This window comes from Hemicordylus capensis, chromosome 1 (genome assembly GCF_027244095.1).
Source record: "Hemicordylus capensis ecotype Gifberg chromosome 1, rHemCap1.1.pri, whole genome shotgun sequence".
Taxonomy (NCBI): Eukaryota; Metazoa; Chordata; class Lepidosauria; order Squamata; family Cordylidae; genus Hemicordylus; species Hemicordylus capensis.
This window is the reverse complement of record NC_069657.1, coordinates 105,009,322-105,032,205: the sequence shown is the minus strand read 5'-3', so window position 1 is coordinate 105,032,205 and position 22,884 is coordinate 105,009,322. Positions and strand designations below refer to the sequence as shown.

Below are 22,884 nucleotides of genomic sequence, written 5' to 3'. Positions count from 1 at the left end.
CCCATTAAAATGCAAACTAGGGCAGACTCTGCTTAGCAAAGGGGACAATAAATGCTCACTACCACCAGCTCTTTTGACCAGCTCTTTTGCTGTATATTGTCTTGGTCAGAGTTTTTGCTTTATTTTTTCTGTCACTTCATAGCTGTAAAACAGCACTTAACTCTTGCCTACAGTTGGCATTGGGGCAGTGAATTACATATCTATATAATTAGTTCTCCAAGACAGTCCATGAGTGGGGATGCATGGCAACCTTGAGAGCATGTGAGAGTTCCGGAGCAGCAGGGAGTTTGGTGGCTGAGAAGGCGGCCGGCTGGTGAGATGAGCTGGTGGCAGGCTGGCTGGAGACCCTGGCCCAGCTGCTGGTCAGCTGGAAGAGGCGGCAGTGGGCCAGCCAGGCCTGGCCTCTGGGAGAAGGAGATGGGTGGTGGCAGCAGGACAGCCTGGCCCTGGCCCACCTTCCGGGGTGAGGGTGAGGCGACAGCAGTGGTGGGCCCTGGCCTGGCCGTCCGGGGGAAGTGGCGGTGGGCCAGCCTGGCCTGGCTGCCAGGAGGAGGAGGCAGGAGGTGGGAGGCGGCAGAGGGATGGCCTGGCCCTGGCAAGCCTGGCCCAGATGCTGGGGTGAGGAGGAGGCAGCGGTCCCTGGCCTGGCCACTGGAAGGAGGCAGGAGGCAGAGGAAGCCAGAAAGTGGTGGTGGGGAGAAGCGAGTGGAGGAGGGGAGCATGCTAGCATTGGCCAAACAGAGATGCAGATGCTCTGTGCCCAGACCTACTAGTTGCACAATATTCTTTTGTGCCTTTTAATGAAATGTACACACAGTTGTGTAGTACTCTTGCACACATGCACAAAACTGTACAAATAGAATAAAGACCATCCATTGCACAACTGTGTTTGCACATTTTTTACATTTGCACAAGAGAACTCTTGTGCAACTACATGCACATTTTGTTGAAATGCAGATGGAACATTGTATAAAATATCAGCCAAAGTTTCACATTGATTTGCAGGTATGAAGTTTGCTGACATTAAGCAAAAGCAGAGAGACAAGTTTGCTCATATTTCCATTCAGAAACAGGATTCACACTTGCAAACAGTCTTGTGGTGTCTGCACCCTATCAAGGATGCTTCACACATAATCTTGTTCACATGAGGCCACTTGTCATGTGGCTCCAGCAATATCCTGCATGCCACCACAATAATCAAAAGGGTTCTTTTTATAGATTTACACATACAGGTTCTTAATAACAGGGAGGACTTTTAACAGCATGTAATTATTATATAGGTTGTATTAAGCAGCTGCTTTATTATATGAATCTGTGATACCAGTGGACCATATACCCCACTATTAATACCGAATTCCTGGCAACCTTTTGCTATAACGTATCACGTATAAATCATTCCTAGTCCTGCTATGAGAAATCCTTTAAACTGGAGATGCTAGTGAATGAACTTGGACTCATATGCATAGAAGGCACATAATCTAAAGCTGAACTATTGGGCTCTCCCTTAATCCATTGTTTTAGATCTAGGACACATTCAGATGTAACGGCTAACTGCAGTTAATGGAGGCCAAGGTTGTTACTCCGTTATGCCCAATGCATGAAACCATGGTTATGGGCTGAGAGCTACCTCTGGTTTGCCTCACCAAACTCCAATTTGAACCTTCAGTTATCTCTAAGGTTCGCTGCCAACAACTGAGGTTTTGACTCCAAAGCAATATGTCTGACTTCTGGTGCAGTTATACCCACAGTTTCACTCCAATTTTCCAACCAAAATCATAGAGGTGGTGGCACAGACTGGACCTGACCGAGTACATGGCTGCTCCATGATTCTGGTGCTTCTCTCTGGCAGACTCTTGGAAAATCAACCCCCAACACTCCCTGGCAATTATGCAGTGATGGAGTTGCCAGGATACAGGGACACCACCACGTCCTATCCTGGACTTGTCAGTCTGTCAAGCTATGCAGTCACTCGGAGGCAGCCCAGATTCTCACTCTGTCCCTTGCTCCCCCGCACGTGGCAAGCAGTAGGGCAAGGGCATGGGATAACAGGCAAAGCACCAAGTGTTCTGCTCCCCAAGAAGATAGCAGTGGTCATGTATATTCATAAGCACAAACACTCCAAGTGGCAACATAAGCAGGGCACCCCATCACAGTGCATGAAGGGGAACATCCTGGTGGGGGCGGGGCAGAACCCGGAGTTGGTTATAAAAGGCAGAGCAGCAAAGCCTTATTTTTTCACAAATAGGTTGGGGAAGGGGGGCAGCCATGTATATTTGTTCTGTAGTCTTGCTCATGAGAAGAACCATCTGTAGGGACTAATTGCAAATGTATGAGGTGGTATTCGTGTAATACGAGAATGGTCCTCTCCATGTTGGGGACTTAGCCTATTAGCCCATTAGTGGCAGACTAAGGGGAAAGATGCAAGGAAAGATGTTCTATGCAAGAAAGGAGCAGGGATGGCTACTTGGGTGAGTGTTGTCCCAGTTTGGCTGACTGCCACTAGGCTGCTGTCAAACCCTGTTCCCTGCCAGCCCTCACACTCATGAGGGATGTGTACCCTAGCCTGCAGTCTGGAAGAGTGAGCAATATGTCCTGGGGCAGCTGGAAACCAGGGCTCTCCTCTCTTGGGATTCCCTGTGCTGGGAGATCTGCATATGGCACCACACTGGACCAAGCCTGGAAACTTTGAACTGGTTTAAAGGGCCATGCCCAACCCCTGTGTCTACACCAGCCATGCAAGCAGATATGCCCTTGCAAAGGGCCCCCTCATGGCAGGGATAGGCAGCATGAGCAGGGCATGCCTTCTCCAGCTCGGAAGCAAATTTTTTTGGGGGGGCACGGCTGTCTGGGTTTGAGAGGCTGCCACAAGCATGGATTCTGGAGCTGCCAAGTTCTAACGTGCTTACTGAAAGGTTGGGGAGGGGGCCCAGCTCTTTACCATTTGCGGGGTTCTTGCTCCCCGGGTTTAATCATGATCAAGGCCGGTCACCAGGGTCAGTCTTGGGTCAACTGAAATATTTATTCAAGGATACAGCCACCCAACCCAGGGCTCACTGTCCAGGCATAAGAGTGAAAGGCCACTGGGACACCCCCCAGACAACTCAGGAGAAGGAGGGGAGATAATTGCCCGGAGAAATATGAAATGGTGCCAGATGGCAAAACTTCTCCTTCTCCCACTACCAGTTTCTTCACAGGAGTGTCAGGCAATGGGCACTCTAAATAGAGCAACAATGTTTTCTGGATGGCAGATGTAGGGAGTGCTACTTCAGTGCCCACTCCCCTTGTCTTGGGGACTGTGGACATGCTGCTGTGAAACAATGCTCCCTCCAAGCCCGTTGATTCACCCATGTGTACATGTGCATCCTTGCCATCACCCCAGAATGGCCACGGGACCTGGGAATTTTGAATGGGTTTAAAGGTCTATCCTAGTGTCCATACCTCCCTCCCCTCCACACATGCATCTGGGTAAGGACAAAGGGAGTGTCTAGATGGCCTTTGGGTGCATGAAAGTCTGCACAGGAGAAGAGGGTGGGGAGGTTTCGGGGGGATCTGTTCTATTTTCTACAAAGAAAGGGCGGGGAAGTGGGGCCCAGCCACTTTACAACCCAGGCTTGCTCATGAGCAGGGCCAGCAGAGCCAGGATCAATCCAGTTTTTGGAATTATTCTTCCTCTGTGATAGCCCACATGGACTAAGTCTACTCATGAGAGTGTCAGGCCATCAGTGCTCTAAGTAGAGCTGTGCTGTGGGCAAGGTATCTCAGGCCTGCTTTCCTGATCCCTGGGATGGCAGCCAAGCTGCCGTGGAAACAAGCCCCATGTCTGATCATCCACACCTGTGTACAGGTGCGCTTTTGCCTGCAGCCCTTGCAGTCACCCCTGCTGTCCTAGGGTTGGGGTAGAATAGGAAAGTGCCCTCTTCCACAATTCCCCACACCCACTTATCTGCATATGGTGCATAGACAGAGAGGACGCGGTTTTGAATTTGTGTAAATGTACGTCCCATTGGCCCACTCCATGGCTGTGCATGTGGGCAGGCTATGGCACATAGCCATAGGCACATGGGGTGTCAGAATCTCTTTTGGTGTGTACTCAAGACTTCAGAGGGATTTTGGGTTCATTGGTGGTTAAGTAGGCATCTCAACTTGTGAAATTGCAGTCCACAGGTATGTGTGTGTGGGGGGGTCACCCTTTAACTGACACAGCACAGCCATATCCCCAGTAGACTGGCCTGCTCAAGAGAGTGGCAGCCCACTGACTGCAAGCTGTAAGCCCCTCCTGTTATGAAAGCAGGATTCCACTCATCCCCCCGGGATCCCAAACCACTAAATAATTCATGCTTGTATGCTGCTTACATGATGTGGGGTGCTGGTGCCATAGGTGGCAGAACCAGCACAGGCATTGCAGGGAGTTTAAAGGGCTTTCAATGCCCTTTAACTGCCTAGGGCAGGTGGAGTGCTCCAAAAATGTACAATCGTGCTCAGCACACCCCTTAGAGGTTATAGCCAATCATGGCTGTCCTGATGACATGGTAATACTTTGCCCACAGTCTGGCCATGAAGCTGGCCAGGATTGGTCTTGGATGCTGAGCATCAGGGAAGGGCTCCCCTCTCCTATAACTGGAGTTTGGCTGGCCGTGGTGAATGTCTGCAATGCAATTTGGAGTTAAGAATTAGAACCTTGGCCAACTTTAACTGCAGTTAGCCATTATGTCTGAACCAGGCCCTAATATCATCTGTCATAACCAGTGATGCCACTGAGTTTTATTCCAAGTAGTTTAGAAGCTGAATTTGACAGTTTCATCATGTGCTCCCACAATGCAAAAAATATAAATAAAAGTCTTGGAGGTATATTTGCCCCATAACTCATACTTGAGCAAGGGAAACTTCAGGTTGCTTGCCTCACTTTTACCAACTCTTTGCTTCCAAATCTTCTTCCTCCTATCTGCTTGAATGAATGATGAATGACCAAAGAATACACTCAGAGTCATTTTGCACCAAAGAATCCACTCAGAACCCCTCAAAAATTAAAAAAAAAAAAAGGAACAAAACCCAGTACCCCATGGGCTGGTGGTTTGGGAGGTGGTTGGCACTCCATGTACACTATACCACAGTCCACTGGGGGTCACCTTGGCACCACCCACAAGGAATTATGGGGCAACTGAAATCCCCATTCTTCCCTATGGGGAAAAAATAAAATCATACAACCTTCAATCATTTTTTTTTTTAAAATCACCCCTTTGGCCAATTGCTTTAGAATTTGGGTGGTAGCTGCCACCCACTGGGCACTACCACCCAACCTATTCTGCTTTCCCTGGTACCCCTTTCGCCCAGATCAATTCAGATTCAGATTTGGATTAATTTGGATCCAAATCAAATTTGAGCTCAAATCAAATTTTTTTAAAAAATTGATTCATGCACATCCCTAGTGGTATCATCAATTGGATGAATTGCTGAGTGGAATCATTTTCAGCTCCCTAAAAATTTAAGATAAACTTATTTCAAACCTAAAAAATTATATATATGTAGGAAGTTTGCAAATGGAAGAAATTCCACAGCAAGAATTAATTTTTTGCCAATAAAGTGGGCCACTGAAGGTTCAAATTCAGTTTCAGGGAGGAGGGAACTTGAGTCACTTTTGCTGGGTGTGGGTAAATATGTGCAGAGGGGGAATCATTTCTTTGCTGCTTGTATTGCCGCAGCATATGCCTACTTTATCTTATGGGATTCCAGTCAAGTCCTTCTCCACTGGTGTTCTAGTCATCTACACTGGTCAGATTCTGTAGCTCTTCCATATATCATGGGACTATTTTTGAAGCAGGCTGGAGAGGGTAGAAGAGGGCACTTAGGAACAATCGTATCAATCTTTCCAAGTCTCCACCAGACATCAATAGACTAACCAGCTTCCAGCTGGTCTTGCCCCTTTAGTGTTATCAGACAGTTTCGTTTCCAAATGGAAATCAGCTCTGAAATTAAAATTGCATCACTTGGGCACATCTCAAGAAGCTCTTATTCGGCGAAGATTAGAGCAGGTGCTTTGCTTTGTGAAGCAATGGCTCCAAGATATAGATTTGCAGGAGTAGTCTGCATGGCTACCCAAGGGAATATACTTAGGTTCTCAAACTTTATTTATTTATTCGATTTCTATTCCACCTATCAAAAAATGGCTCAGGGCAGTTTGCACAGATAAATAATAAATACATAAGATAAGATGGATGCCTGTCCCCAAAGGACTCACAGTCTAAAAAGAAACATAAGATAGACACCAGCAACAGACACTGGAGGGGTACTGTGCTGGGGTTGGATAGGACCAGTTACTCTCCCCCTGCTAAATAAAGAGAATCACCACATTAAAAGGTGCCTCTTTGCCAAGTTAGCAAACTTCTAACTATAAACCGGCTGAATATTTAGACCAGATTTTGGTACCAAAATTTAGGAGATTTTTGACCTTTGCACGATTGAATGTTCTCCCTTCGGCAGTACTTGATGGTAAATTAAAACTGTATTTAAGAGATCGTCTTCTGCACAATCCCCATCGTCCACTGCATTCATCAGGGAAGGTCCGTCTCTGGCTACCTTCAAGTCGTTTGGTGGCCACTCAGAGATGGGCCTTCTCAGTTGTTGCTCCGAGACTTTGGAATGCACTTCCTGTTGACATAAGATTCTCCCCATGTCTAGCAGTTTTTAAAAGAACTCATCTTTTTAACCAGGCCTTTTAACTTTTTACTGTTGTAATTTTAAATATTGTAAATTGTTCTTGTTTTTAGGCAGCTTTTTGGCATTTTAATTGATTTTAATGTTTTGTGCTTTTGTATTGTTTTATTATTGTGAACCGCCCCGAGACTTTGGTTTGGGGCAGTATAGAAATGTAATAAATAAATAAATAAATAAACAAACAAACAAACAAACAAACAAACAAACAAACAAACAAACTTCCATATGATCAGCACTGTTGCTCCTGCAGCTCAGGTGATATAGAGTCTATCACCCATGTTATTCTTTATTGCCAATTTTATAAGGATGCTTGCACCAAATTTATTGCTCCTATTTTAGCCATTTATCCTGCTCAGACAGACCAATTTTATTTGGAAATTATGCTGCCCAATTTTAAACCTGTAATTTCAGAGAATGTGGCAAGGTTCTGTTTTGTGGTGTCGAAGCTCCGTAAAGACTGTATTAGTAATTTGAACAGTTTGTGATTTTGTAAACTTTGAAATTTCTTGAATTTTCTTATTAATGCTATTAATTGTTATTAATTGTTAATCTGGTCTGTGACCGCAATAAACTTGCTACTACTACAGCAGAAATAACTTTTTCCAAGGCCTTTTGGAATCCTTTTGGAACCAATACACCTTGAGGCGGGTCTCACGATCCATGAGACCCACTTTTGCTGAAACTGCGGGGAGAGCAGGCTAAGCCTGCTCTCCCCGCAGACGATCCTTGCAAAAGCCCTGGGCAGCCATATCAGCCGCCCACACGATTGCCGGCTCCGTGATGGAGCTGGTGGGGGCTGGGGAGCTCAGGGGCCGCACGGCCCCTGGAAGCCCCAGTATGCCCTGTGCAAGCACGCAGGGCATACTGGGGAGACCCCCGGAGCCGGCTTTTCACCTCCCAGTTGGGGGTCTACTCATGAGTAGCCATGGCACATAGCTGTGCCATGGCTACTCACGATCAGGGAGCCCAGTTTTGTGGAGCGCTCGCTCCGCAAACCCAGGCTAAGAGCAGGGGCACTTAGGTGGGTTACCCGCCTAGGAACCACCGGGCTTACAGCCGAGCCCGGTGGTTCACAATTTGGAAAAATTGGGCTAGGCTTTCCTAGCCCGATTTTCCCCGATCATGAGAATAGTGCCCTTGTTGGGCAGACCATCCTAATAGATCCTCCACCACTTCAGAGTTGAGTTGTGGCTCTGACCTTAACCACAGTGGTCCATCTATGACAATGGGGAAACCACTGGAGTCCCCATCCACTGAAGATCTCCCTGATCAAAGCAAATGACCAGTTTGCATGTGTGACCAACAACATTTACCAGTGCTGAGACCAATTGAAATAGACTAATAGTTGTCAGGCTGCATGAACTCCTGAGCTGCATCAGACAAGTCAGTCCTAAAGCGAACATTGAAATGACTGAACACCAAAACCCTGAGCAAATGCAACACCAAATATGCAGCCAGCTTAGTCAGGGATTCTGTTGGGCAGCAGGGTGCTTGGTACATCAAGAGAATCCCCCATCTATCCCTGGTACTGAGACAACATATACACACGTGGTATGAGCCAGTCCTGTCACATGGAACTTGATAAGGGGGATGTTATTCCTTATGATCACAGACATGCTTCCTCCTCACCAACTCCCCCTTTGCCTGCTCCACAATAGAGTACTCCACATTACCTATAAGGATTGTTCAATTGTGTCTTCCCCATTTAAAAAAAGGGGTTTCCTCCATCCCTCCTCCCTCATTGTTACAGGGATCTTATGCACTCTAATTAACAGTACTCTGGAGTTACTCTGGAGTAAACAAGCAAAGGACTGTTGTTGGGCTCCTGCAGATACAAGAGAAGCTCAGCAAGCCTGAAATATGCTTTGAAGAAGAGTCAAAATAGACTCTCCATATTGGGGCTTAGTTTGTCCACAAAGGGAGGCAGCAGCCATTTTTATTGAGAGAAAAGAATGTTACTAGGAAAAACCAATCAAAGCATTTGACATGTGCACTGATGTGTGGCCTCAACTGATTCTCCTATTATAATGGTGTCTTCAAAGCCTGAGAACTCAAGAAATACTTGATAAATACTGTTATTAAGAAAAACTCAACAGATTCTCATCCTTGCCTCAGAAAAAAAAATCACATTCTGCTATGGACTTGAATTTTTGGATACATTTAAAAGTATAAGCTACTTAGGTAGGCTACTCCCCGCCCCCCCCCCCCAAACACACACACCATAGGGGGTTTAGGTTAAAAATAATAATTAAAAATTGCCTGCTTCGCCATTTCTTTTGTAGATTGGGTAGCAGGTAGTACCCATCAGGCCTTCCCACCCATCCCACTTTGATGTCCTTAGGACCTACCCATGGGGGAAAATGGGGTGATTCTAGATCCCCATTGATTCCTATGGCTGAAACAAGCAGATAGCACACATTTTGTAATCCTGCCTTGAAGAACAGAAGCACACACAGTCCCTCCCAACAATTAACAACACATTTTGTCAAACACACAATCCAAAGATGGCAAAAGAAGAATCACTGACCCAGAATCCACCACCAGCCATAGTGCCTGCACAGCAGTAACATCATTGGAACAAGTTGCTTTCTCACACAGGACTATGACTCTAGGGGTGTGCCAAATGGGTTCAGTTTGAACCAGGTTTGATTTGAACAGGGAGGCTCTACACACAATCAGTGTGTAGAGCCTGCAGGGCTTGTGTGGGGAGAGTGGGTGGGGGTCTCCTCATGAGTCGCTGCAGTGTGGAGCCACACCATGGCGACTCACAATTGCCAAAATGGGGTTAGCGGAGCACTCACTCCGCTAAGCTCATTTAAGGGGAGGGCTACTTTGGCAGGCTAGTCGCCAGAGAACCAGTGGGCGCACCTGCGAGCTCAGTGGTTCTAACGATGGGGGAAACCAGGCTGGGATCCTTTAGACTGGTTTTCCCCCATTGTGAGAATAACCTCAAGGCCAGTTCAACCAGTTCAAACTCAAAAAGATGACCGGATCTAGTTCGGTTCAAATTGAACTGGTTCAAACCGGTCCTAGGTTTGAGCGGCATGGCGGCTGCTATTTTCTGCTTTTGTTGATAGAAGAAATCCTGTCCTTGCTATTGGTTTTCTGCCATTGTCTTCTGATTGGCTAGCAATTTCCTTTCTCCTGGTTGGTTTGTTGTAATTCAAATCAGAATGTTATCAGGGCAACTCTGCCCACATTGGCTGGCGGTGAGGGACGAGGGAGAGTATGGATGTGCAAACTGGTCCAGAGGTTCGAGAGTTTAGGGCTTCAGTTCGATGGTTCGAGGTCAAACCCCCCCCCCACCGGTTCTGTCTGGACCGTAACCGTACCCCCTCGCGCCTTTGGGGGGGTTGTCTAGGCTGGGGGGGGTCTGTGAAAGTTCCCCCTCCCCCCACTGGCCTCCATAATCACCTCCGTGGCCTGTCTGGCCGCTTTTTCTGGTCTGTTCAGGCCTCCATTTCTTGGCACGGTGGCCATTTTAGATGCTGCCACACATGCGCAAATGGCCTCTGCGAGGCCTGGCATTGCCCAAGGCCTCACAGAAGCCATTTGTGCATGCACGGTGGCCATTTTTTGGCAGCCATTTTTTAAAAATGACCACCGCACATGTCAAATGGCCTCTGCGATGGGCAATGCCAGGCCACACAGAGGCCATTTGCACATCCACGGTGGCATCCAAAATGGCCATCGCACCAAGAAACTGAGGCCTGAACGGACCAGAAAAAGCAGCCGGATGGACCACGGTGGTGATGATGGAGGCCGGCGGGGAGCAGGGGAAACTTTGTGGACACCCACACAGCCTAGACAAAGCCCCCCGAATGGGCTAAAAGGTAAAAAAAATATCGCGAAGCCCCCCGGAATGAACTGAACGGGGGGGGGGTTCGAGAGGGTGCGGAACTGAACTGGGCCCTTCAGGTTCGAGTCCAGTTTGGACTTGAATCGAACCAGGCTAGCTGGTTCCATGCACACCCCTAAGGGAGTGGGAACAAAAGAATGGAGTTCCAAAGTATATCTAAAGCCAGGCAGTGCCTATCTGGCTTTATTCTGTCTCTGGATCTCTGGAAAAGACCTGACTGACTGCCTAGCCTGCCTTTTGAGACCTGCTGGTGCTGCTGCTTGTAGGGATGTGCACAGAACCACGGAGGCGTGGTCCGGCACTAGGGGAAGTGTGTCTTTAAGGAGGGGTAGTACTTACTCCCCCGTTCTTCCTCCTCCTGCACTGGACTTTCCAAAAATGTTCTTGGGGCGGCAGAGTTCCTCCCTGCCACCCCTGCCCCCATTGTTGTCTTCAAAGAGTTAACAAAGAGAAAAAGCTAGCACCACGCATGCGCCCTTCATGGTGCGCGTGCGCCCGTTGACGCTGCCGGCGCGCGCCACATACATTACAATGACGTATGCGAGCACGCGTGCCATGAGGGGCGCATGCGTGGCGCCAGCTTTTTCTCCTTGTTAACTCTTTGAAGACAACGATGGGGGCAGGGGCGGCAGAGAGGAACTCTGCCACTCTGCGAACGTTTTTGGAAAGTCCAGCACCAGAGGGGGAAGAGTGGTGGCGGGGGGGGTAAGTACTACCCCCCCTTAAAGACACACTCCCCACCCCCGCCAAACTGCTGGACCGGCCGGATTCTAGACTGGTCTGGAGGCCTTTTGTATGGCCCCGGACCGGTCCGTGCACACTCTTAGCTGCGGGTGCTGGTGCTGGTGCTGGTGCTGCTGCCTTTGCTGGACCTGCCTTGAAGTGGACCTGCATTTTTTCTGCACCTGACAGACACTTATCTGCATCCTTATTTTACCTTTTTCAGTACTAACTGATTTTTGTTTTCCTAAGTGGTTTTTCTGTCTTTTTTTTTTGGTTGGATGCGTGGCCCATCTGTTGGCCCCCATCTGCCCTACCCTCTGCTGCTGTGTGCCAGTGTCTGCTCAGCTTGATTGCCTAGAGCCCTTGGTCAGACTCCAGCTGAAGATGCTGAAAGAAGAAGACATTGGATTGGTGAGTCCCCCCTCCCTCCCTCATGCCTTGGTTAGGTTAGATTTCTAAAAAGGGCATAGTTTGTGGGATTGGAAGGTATAGTAGGACTGTGTTAGAAGGTTACTGGGTAGGGGCAACTTAGGCAACAGTAATCCCCTATCCCTCATTCCCCTGTTGCTTGCTTCCCTCCAAAAGCCTCCCCTCAAACTCCCCAAATATAGCCTGCTTATATATATATGGGCTTTTTCTAGCTTGTGTGCGTGCACACACTGCATTGCAATACATAACACTGTGTGTGTGGCACACACAGCAAAAATGGACCTCCCACCCACGGCCCAACACTCCTAAAGGTGCTTCCTCCCCTCACAACAGAGCTAAGGCTTTAATTTAAAACCCTAAAGATGTCCTCCAGGAAGGTGCAGAGCAGGGCTAGGAACAGGGTGCCCAGAGGGAGGGGTGATGATGCTGGTCATTGGGGGGGGGGGCGCGAGGGTAACAAGGGCAAACTACTCCCCAAGTTGCTGTCCCCCTAGAGGTTGTTGCATGCAGGCTCACCTTTCTGGAAATGCTGCCTGCTCCTGCAGCACAGCCACCTGTGGCAGCTGAGATACAGTTAGTGAGGGGGCCCTTCCCTGTCAGGGAGCAGGCAGCAGAGGAGATGTTGGCTGCTAGTCCAGCCAGATTGCTCTTTTCATCCTTCTCTCCATTGGGTCACAGTGTGACCCTTGCCCAATCTGAGCCTGAGGAGGAGCAGGAGGAAGTTATTCCTGTTGCACCTGGACCTTCTCAGCCCTAGATTGAGGGTGGTGGTAGTGGGCCCAGCAGGAACCAGCAGCCCCGATAGTACCACCACATCCAAAATGGTCCAGGGCCAATAGCAGGATGGTGTGAGCTCTGCCTTTTGAGCTCCACCTAGGCGACCCTGCCTATGCTGTCTGCAACCACTGCAAGGCACAGGTCAGCAGAGGCAAGTGTGCTAAGTGTCTAGGAATGTCAGTGATGGTGAGGCACCTGCATCGGCATCATCCAGGGGTCCTTGTTCCTGCTGGCAGCACTAGGCTGCCTGGTGTGCCCTTGACTTGGGGTAGCAAGGCACGTGCCCCAGCTCTCAAGCAGGGGATGTTGCCAGTCGTACAGTAGGTGCAGTCAGCAGGAAAGCAGTCTGGAGGCACGTCTCATCACCCAGACTATTGGAGACACTATGACTTTGGACAGCAAGTCATTCCAAATGGTGGAGAGCACCAGCTTACGCTGGCTGCTCCAGCTGCTTTCTCCTAACTGCAAGAGCCCCTCACACATCACCATCAGCAGGCGGGTGGTGCCCTCTCCATACCAGGCATTCAGAGAGCTCTTGTTGGGGTTGCTAGAGTCAGCAGGGCCCAACACCAGTGTGCACTTTACTACAGATCTGTGGACCAGCTGTAGTGGGATGCAGGCTGCTTTTCTGCCCCTCATGGCACACTGGTGGGGGCCAGAGAGAGACAGGGCCTTATCCGCTGCTGGCTACATGGCCAGTCCCTTCCATGCAGCAAAGCCCAGGTGGGTTGTTCTGCAAGTGGAGCCAGTGGACACAGATCACATGGCAGATGAGCTGTCAGCAATTGTCATGCACCAGGTGGAGCAATGGATTTCCAGGCAGCCAAACCTTCACTGAGGCTTCATGGTCACTGACAATGGTGACCATTGTAACCATTGCTAATATTTCAAGGGTAGCCTTCCAACTACAGTTTGTGTCCATCTGTTGTATGGCACACACTCTGTACCTGTTAGTGATGGGTGCCCTTGGCCATAAGAGGCAAATGCCAGGAAACACTGACGCTGCCTCCCCTGGAGGGCCTGCTGCTGCCACAGCTATTCTTGGGGATTGGTGCCACAAGATAGCTGCCTACTTCCACTGGAGCAAAAGGGTAGGTGGATGCTCAGTGTGAGCTCGGCCTACCTTGACACCTCATCCCTGGGGATGTCTAGTTTCATCCCTGGTGAAACTCCACTTTTCTCTTGCTCCAGCTCCTGCAGGAGCCAAACTGAATTTGAACTGAACCACAGGTTCACAAAACTGGTTCAACCAAACCAGTCATTGAACCAGTCAAACGAGTTCAAATCAGTTCACCCATTGGGAATAATGGGAAATTTGAACCACCCCATTACTCCACAAGTGCCTAGGGACACCAAAGTGGATTAGGTGGTAGGGCATAATAGGTGCTACCTACCACCCAACCCACAAAGCAATATTTCCCTGCCACATTGCTGTCCTTAGGCATTACCCAAAGGAAGTAATAGGGTGGTATGAATTCCCCAATATTCCCTATGTGAGAAACAGAGTGCTTCAAAAAGGCAATACAGTACAACACAAAACACCCAACATGGTGCAAAACACAGTCCAAAAAATAATCACTGTATCTGTAACCCATAGTGCCAGGTGCCTGCTACATCACTGGCCCCAGTTGCTCTCACACACTGACACACAATTTATGCCTGCAGCCTATTGCAGCATCAGTAGCACCCTTTGCAAGCATAGACAGAAGCTCAACTGGGAACAACCTCTTGAGCAGCATTTGACGGAGTACACAATGTGACCTGACCTTGCAGTGCAGAAGAATGCATAACGCAGATAGAAGAGCAGAGCAGACCACCAGAGAGCAACTTCCACTTCAGCCATATTCTAAGAGTTGTAGTGCACCTTGCAATGACAATGCAGAATCAGATTGCAGAGCAGAGCCACCAGAGAAGCACTCTCTCTCTCTCTCTCTCTCTCAGTCTCTCTCTCTCTCTCACACACACACAATTTCTCAACAATGACATCTCACAAACAAAGCAAGCCTGAAACCACTACAACTCAAGGAAGGCACAGGCAGGCACCCATGTTCTGCCCTTCTCCATCTGATATCAAGCATAAGACCAGAAAGCAAAAGCAATCATAATAGCAGAGACTGTAGAATGCGCTCCCTACTGAGATACAATCTTCCCCATCTCTGACAATTTTTAGAAAGCATTTGAAAACCCACCTCTTCACCCAAGCTCCTATAGGCCAAGCTCTTTACTCCTCCTCCAGCCTATAGGCCATCTCCAGCCTGGCCACATAGGGACGGGCTTTCTCAGTTGCTGCCCCGAGACTGTGGAATGCACTCCCTACTGAGATACGATCCTCCTTATCTCTGACAATTTTTAGAAAGCATTTGAAAGCCCACCTCTTTTAAGGTTGTAATTCGTGGGTGATTTTAAAATTGTTAAATTGTTTTAAGATTTTGTATATATTTTAACTTATTTTATGCTATTGTTAACTGTCCAGAGACGAAAGTTTGGGGTGGTGTAAAAATGTGATAAATAAATAAATAAATAAATAAATAATAAAGGCAGGATGCCTCTGAGTACCAGTTGCAGGGGAGTAACAGTGGGAGAAACGGCATGCCTTCAACTGCTGCCTGTGCGCTCCCAGTGGCATCTGGTGGGCCACTGTATGATACAAGAAGCTGGACTAGATGGGCCTTGGGCCTGATCCAGCAGGGCTGTTCTTATGTTCTAATATGCTCTATGAATAATTAACTGTTAAGTAATGCCATTGATAAACACTAAAAACCGATTCATGCCTAGAAATTTCCATAGCTGTTCAAATGGGCCAAACTATTTGACATGTCTGTATGATACATATTCTAATTCCTGATCCAAAGTGAATGTAAAGTAACTGTACAGAAGTAAAACAAATTTTTCCAAATACATGGTCAAGATTTGCAAACGTTTTCAAATTTTGGACACACAGACGTGATTCACATGATGAATGTGAAGCACCAGATGGGGTTTGTGCAGGGAGAGCAGGCTTAGCCCGCTCTCACTGCCCATGAGCATTCACTCATTACTGGGTGGCCACATCAGCTGTCTAGATGACCAGGTGCCCAGTTGGGACCCCCTGCTCAGTGCCTTCCTGGGATCCCTCCCCCCGAGTGTGTCAGCTGTAGCTGCAGGCAGCCGTGGCTGACACACAATCAAATGAACGAGGTTAACAGAGCGCTCGCTCCGTTAAACTTGTTCAGGGGTAGGGGTTTTTTTTAGGTGGGCTAGCCACCAGAGAACCACTGGGCTCACTGCGAGCCCGGTGGTTCTCACGATTGTTCAAAACTGGACTGGGCTCCCGTAGCCCAGTTTTAAGCAATCGTGTGAATAGCCTCACGGTTTTGTAAAACTGGTGAGCAGTTTACAAATGTTAAAATACAGTCAAACTCCATAAAAATCATATTTAAAACCTTACAAGCAGTTAAACAATGAAAACCATAAAACACCAATAAACAACAACAAAAATGTTTTTAAAAAGCAGAAGCTGAAAGCTGAGAGATTTTATATGGGTGAAGAGCTTCAGTTCTTATTTGAATATTTTAGTCATTTGACAAAGTCCTGCTTTTACATTAGTGAAAGAACCATAATATAACCAGACTGAATCACCACTGATTTCCCTAAACCTATTCTCTCGCACAAGTGCAATAAGTAGGACTTGAAAGATTATCACAAGTGATCATCAATTTAAAAATCTGGATAAATACCGCCGTCCCTTATGAAACAACAATTAGTTTTGATGGCACTTTTGTTAACACTCTGTAACCCTTGTTTTTTGGTGGCATTGTGTTTTGAGATTAATTTTCCACTAAGCTGAGAGATAAGTGACTGGCCCAGAGTCACCCAGCAGCAGATCAAAGGAAGGCTCATCTGAACACACTGCAGCTACTATGATGCTTGCATATTCCTCTCTGCCTAAAGTATGGCACTAAAATGGTAAAGTATGGAACTAAAATGATCAAGTGATAAACTGCCCCATTCACTTCCAGTGTGAAGCTGCATGAGCGATGAGACCTCACAGAGATTCGTACATTTTCATGGGCACATTTATATTCTGTTGGGGAAACAGAAATTAAGACAGAAATGAAAACCACCTTCAAAAATATAAAATTATTCAATTACACAAGAGTTTGCAGGGAAGTGGGAGATACTATCCAAACAACTTCCTCTGTTCTGTAGCACAGTTTAATGTCAACTGTGTAGTTGTCTGTGATCTTTCTAGTACAGTCCCATGATTTTGAAATCACCACACTTTCAAAAGCTATATATTTTAACATTGTATCCTTGCTGACCTGAGAGGCAGCTGACAGTCATAGCAGTGAAGTAGGACTTTCAACCCAACTGCATGTAGTGGCAGCAGATATGTGTGTGGCTCTGCCCCAGTCATACAGGAAGAGGTGGTAGGACCTTCTTAACAGCAAAAATGTTGTCTGGCCTCCCCCAGATTGCAGTTCATATCTTCAGTCTGTTGCCCCACACTCTATGGGAGCTTTCACACATAACACAAAACTGGAAGTGAAGGGACCTCTGGTTTTGGAAAATGCATGTCTGAATGTGGGAAACCACAGTTTTGTTTAAAAATTGACCTGTGTTTTCTTCCCCCAAACTGTTTTGTACCTTCAGTTTGCAGTGAGGACTGCTGCCTGGACCTCCAGTTCCACTGTGCCAGCATTGTGCCAGCATTACGTATGAACACTGTCACTGCAGTTTCCCCCTTCTGCAACTGAAGTTGAGGGAGGAAGCTCTTCCCACATTCCAGTTGCTATTGGCTGCCAGGGCTGTCCTTCAGTAAAGAAGGAAGCCCCAGCAGCCAGTTCCCTCTCCTCTATGCAGTCAGGAAGACTGCAGAAAGAGAGTTCCCCTGAAGATCCTAATTCAGACAGGGGTGCAGAGGGAGGGGCCCCAGAACTGCGGGACAATAAGGGCATAGCTTCTGTGATAAGTCCAAAGGCAGCCAAAGTTTCCACAGCTGCATATCAGGAGAATGAGGCTATAAAGATGTAAGCAGCAGGTGCAGGGAGATTTAATTATTCTTAATCATCTTATACCTTTGTATAGTTAAAAAGAAACCTCACCCCCCCTCTTTCTACATGCTTGGTCCCTATTTTTACCATACTTTGGATGGCCGCTGACATTTCTTGTTTGGTCACTTGGATGCCACTTTGAAATGGGCATTCATATTTGCTGCATAACCTCATGCATACTCTGTTTTCAATAAGCTTCCCCTAAAAAGAGCACTGTATGGTAATGTTGTGAACCAAGGTCAATATGTTTTGAGGCTATCTTACCACTCTGAACAACTTACAAATGCCAACCTGGATCACACAGCCATTGACTCAGGTGCACACATTCATTTCCACACTGAGGTTTTTCTACAGTTTTTCATTTCAGCTGCTCACTTTACCAGATTTCCCAAATGCTTTTAAAGTTCTTTTTGTTTTAATGATACCTAGATGGCTGAAGCGAACACAGATGCCTTCTAACAATGATTCAGCTTTTTACTGTGTGTGCTAAAGAGCATGTCAGGACTGCTGCTCTGTCTCTTCCCTCAGTCCTTTGACCTATAACCTGGAGCCACATATCCAAATACTTGTATCATAAGCTAGGTGAGGTCTTCTCAGTAATTCCTTCTGTTAGCTGTATATCACAGCACTTCTGTTTTATAAGCAATTTATCCAGGTTTGACATGCTGAATGTGAAGCTGTAGATGTGAAGCTGCTAGAAAAATTCCAGCATGCTATTTACCAGCACTTGTACATTACATATGATTGTTTCATATTCAGGGCCAGAGTCATCAGTTGGCACAGTTGGACAGCTGTCAAGGGCCCTGGGCCCTGCAGTTCTCCCCTCTGATCCCTGAGATCACCTCTGTGCTTACAGCCTTTATGTGGTGGTGGCAGAGAAACTCATAGAGGCTATTCTCACGACCTCTGAAAACTGGGCTAGGGGAGCCCAGCCCAGTTTTCGGAGGCCATGTGCTGCAACGGGAGCTGTGTGGTTCCTGGCAGCAAACCTCCTTAACTGCCCCCACCCTTTAAAGAGGTTAGCGGAGCAAGCGCTCCACTAAACCCATTGCATCGATCGTGGGTTGCCATGGTGTGGCTCCATGACATGGCGACTCATGGGAAGACCCTGACTGGGAGGCTCCAAAAAGCCTCCCAGCCTCAGGGGTCTCCCCAGAATGCCCCCCACACTTGCATGGGGCATCCTGGGACTTCCAGGGGCCAGGTGGCCCCCAATCCCAACCACCGCTACCGGTTCCATGACAGAGCCGGTAATCATGCAGGCAACCAATCTACGGCCCAGGGCAAGCTCCCGGCTCATCTGCGGGGAGAGCGGGCTAAGACCTCTTTCCCCGCAGAGCCCAGTTAGGCTCTACATACTGATCATAGGGAAGTAGGGAACCTATACAATAGCCTCCCTTCTTGCACTGATTTGGAAAGAATCCAGAAGGCAAAACTCTTGCCTTCCGGCATAAACAAGAATTCTGTGAGAAAGATAATAGATGAGGCACTGACCCCTCCCAATTGTCTCTCTCTTCATATTTTGCATCACATTTTGAGATCTACTGAACAAAAAATGTGCTATTTCTTCACTGAGGTTTCCTAAGTCTGCCTGATGACAATTAAGATAAGCAAGATAAGCTCTGCACAGTTCTTTTGCCAAGGACTCCCTGAACTCTATTCACAGTCCATGAAACAAGAACTGTTTGCCATTAATATGTAGCATAACTAAACATGAAGTACAACTGTTGATGTGTAGGGTTTTTATTTTATTTCTTTAATATGAGTTGAAATGTTCTCTTAACACTCAGATGCTCATTTCATTAATGGAAGGAAAGTTCCTCTCACAGAATGACTCATTCCATGAGTGCAATTTTCCTTTGATGAATGCAAGGAGCTTCCATTAATGGAGAGCTACGTTAAGATCTAAAGCTAAATTTTATACTGTAGTGTTTTTCCTTACATTGCTATATGACATCTTAGTTATAGTTCACTCTAGACATGATTACAAACCTTTCTCCCTTGGTTATCTTGGGATAATATATATTTTTTAATTTATGAATTATAAGACACTACTGGCAGTAAGGAGAGAATCTGGTACAATTCAGTGCAAAGGCTGATTGATTATAACATCTGACTAGTACATTTCTCACTCCTGAAATACATGCATGGTGACTTCAGATATATGACATTTGCTCATTGGGCTTGTTGAGCTTAGAAGAACCATACACATTCTACTCACCTCTTCTGCATGAATACCACAAAGCTTGCTTCCAGACAGGAGTTTGTTTTTCAGGCTTTTGTTCTAAGGGAGAAGAAAAGTGTGTTTTCATTACTAAATTGTAGTAAAATATTAAGGAAACACCTAAATAATTTAGTATGATGTACCAAAACATGATCTTCAGGATGCCAGTGAGAACCAAAATACATTCAAAAAGTGAAGATAAATATGTAATGGTACAAGGAGCATTTTCTCTTTTAAAATTCTGGATGCCTGTAGGTTTTAAATTTAAATATTCATTTGCAGATACAGAAAAACACACTCTAAGCTTTCAGATAGGTTGTCAATTAAGGTGGAAGGTATTTATTTGGACTAGCGATAAGAATGGATTAAAAAGGGGAGAAAGGTGGTGGAAATACACTCTCTACTGATTTTAATGAAAAATGCTCGGTTTTGTCAGCTGTGGATTGAAGTAAAAAATCAAAACATTCTTAACTATATTCCTAAAGAAATTCCCTGGAACATTTGAGGAACTGAAACAAACAAACAAACAAACAAAAACTAATGTATTCTTCGCCCACATTTCCCTTTCACCAATCAACTTCCTCTTTTAATGTTAGCCTTCGTTTTCTTTTCTAGGATTGAAAGATGGTCGATACAAGGACATTTCAATTGATTGAAAACACTTTTTAAAAAAATCACAAACACAGTTTTTGTCACAGAACACACAGTTTTCCCTCTTTTCCTTTCATCTATTTATTTTATTTATTGTTAAATTTATCTACCACCTTTCATTAAAGCAATCCCAAGGGAATCCCATCTATACCACTTATAGAACACTAGTTCTTAAACTGACTTGTGCTATTCTACTGCTGCTTCAGCATGTAACATGATTGCTTTAATACATGAATGCTATCAGCTCACAAGGAAGAGTATCTTGGGCAACTCTGAGGAGTGATCCTGTCCCACATTCTTCCCACATGGTCACTGAGTTTCAAATTTGACTGGAGAAGCATCAGGCAAGGTAAGAAATGGGCTACAGTCTTTTAGTTTAATAGAGAGATAGATTGATTGATTGATTGATTGATTGAATACATTTCTATACTACCCAAAATGCAAGTTGTCTGGGCAGTTTACAAAACAATAAAAACAGCCAATAAAAGATTAAAACATTTCAACAATTAAAAAATCAAAAACAATACATCTCAACAATAGTTAAAACTATTAAAACACAATTAAACCAATTAAAACATTATCTAATTAAAAGCCTTGGTGAACAAATGCATCTTGACTGCCCTTTTAAAAGTGGAGATGGGGAGGCTCTTATTTCAGCCGGAAGTGATGATATTTGATGATAGTGATTTTTTAAACTCGGTGAACACTTACTAAACTGACTGTAATTTAGTTCCTTAATTCTCATGGTAAGAACACTGTGAACCAAACATTAAGGCTGTCCACACAAGCTGTGTGGAGATCCATGAGGGGGTTTGTGGGGTGAGCGGGCTTAACCCCCTGTCCCGGCAGATGAGGAGGGAGCTCACCCTGGGCGGCCAGATCGGCTGCCCACATGATTACTCGCGCTAACCAGTTGGGACAGAAGGCGGTTGGGGCAGAAGGGATTGGGGGCTGCCTGGCCTTGCGGAAGTCCCAGAATGCCCCACACAAGTGCACGGGCCATTCTGGGGAGCCCCCTGACTGCAGGAGACTTGTTGTACCTTCCCAGTTGGAGGTCTCCTTGTGAGTCACTGCAGCGCTGAGCCGCACCGTGGAGACTCACAATCACAAAAACAGGGTTAGTGGAGCGTTCACTCTGCTAACCTCATTGGGGGGGGGGCATTTTAGAAGGCTAGCCACCGAGAGCCACACAGCTCCTGTGGTGGCACATGACCAGTCAAAACAGGGCTGGGCTCCCTTAGCCCAGTTTTGGCTGGTCGTGGGAATACCCTCATTAGGTGACATACTGACCTTTTTACCCAAATAGAAGAAGATTGAAATTAAGACAATTTCCTTAAAAATAGAAGTTAAATACAGGAAAATAATATTCCCCAATGTAGTTAAGAGAATGTATAGAATAATTTTCCAAAATATTCTCTTCTATTTTAATTAATGCATAGGCGAATAGTCTCTCTCTCTCACACACACTCCATTTCTAACACCAAAACACTGGGCGGGGGGAGACTAGTTTTGGATTCAGATAAATATGGTGAGGAAAATTACTCAAAGCAGTCCCAAGTTAAAAGAATAAATTCTTATTTTGTCCTTCTAATTTCAATTGCCTACTTTAAATAATTTTCTTCAGCATGTCAGCCAATGTAACGATGTGTATATGTATCCAGATAAAAAACTGTCCACACATTTTAAGGTCATTACTTTTGCATAGAAGTGCACATGGACAATTTCCCAGATAGTCTGTAACAAAAGCTAAGCTGTACTAGGTCTTTTGTTCTTCCCCCACTCCCATTTTCTGTCCTTATTATTACACACATTCCCATTACTATCTATATTTCATTACACGTGGGATATTAAGGAGCCTCATGAAAAAGTTGGAGTGGTTTCTAATTGATCTTATGTTTTTTTAAAGACCATGCTACTCCAATAGAAGAGAGCTTGCATAATTAATACTACATTTTAAATATATTAACATTTACAGCATTGACAAGTTGGCAGATGTTCCAGATACAAGATGATTCTTTAGAATGAAGTGAGAGGCAGGCTGCAAAAGTTCTTTCAGGCAATTTCCAGTTTTTGTCTCTTACAGTTCAAACATAATAATTGAAGCACTTAAGGAGCAAAATAAAGATCAGGAGCCATTGAATCACCAGGAGGCTCTACACACAAGCAGTGTGTAGAGCCAAAAGCGGGCTTGTGAGGAGAGTGGTTTGGACCCACTCTCCTTGCAGATGATCAGGGAGCCCTCCCAGGGCAGCCAGATTGGCCACCCAGATGATTACCGGCTCTGTCACAGAGCCGGTTGGGGTGTAGGGATGTGCATGGAACCGGCAGGGGCCAGTATGAAGGTGTGGGGACACCTTTAAGGGCAGGGGAGGGTGCTCTTACCCCTCCCATCACATTTCCCCCACCAGTGCGGCAGCGTACCTCCTTGCCACCCTGTTCCCTCATTACACCGGAAGTGACTGGAAGTACTCCGTGTG

At 46.3% G+C, this 22,884-nt stretch overlaps 1 protein-coding gene across 2 annotated transcripts in view; it reads right to left on the bottom strand.

Annotated features, from left to right (window-relative positions):
• The window catches only part of LUZP2 (leucine zipper protein 2), a 593,960-nt gene that overhangs the window by 134,119 nt on the left and 436,957 nt on the right, over positions 1 to 22,884 (bottom strand). For both annotated transcript variants that reach the window (XM_053252886.1, XM_053252876.1), the window contains exon 6: positions 19,754 to 19,816. In XM_053252886.1, the coding sequence (XP_053108861.1) occupies positions 19,754 to 19,816 (63 nt within the window). The remainder of the gene's footprint in view (positions 1 to 19,753; positions 19,817 to 22,884) is intronic.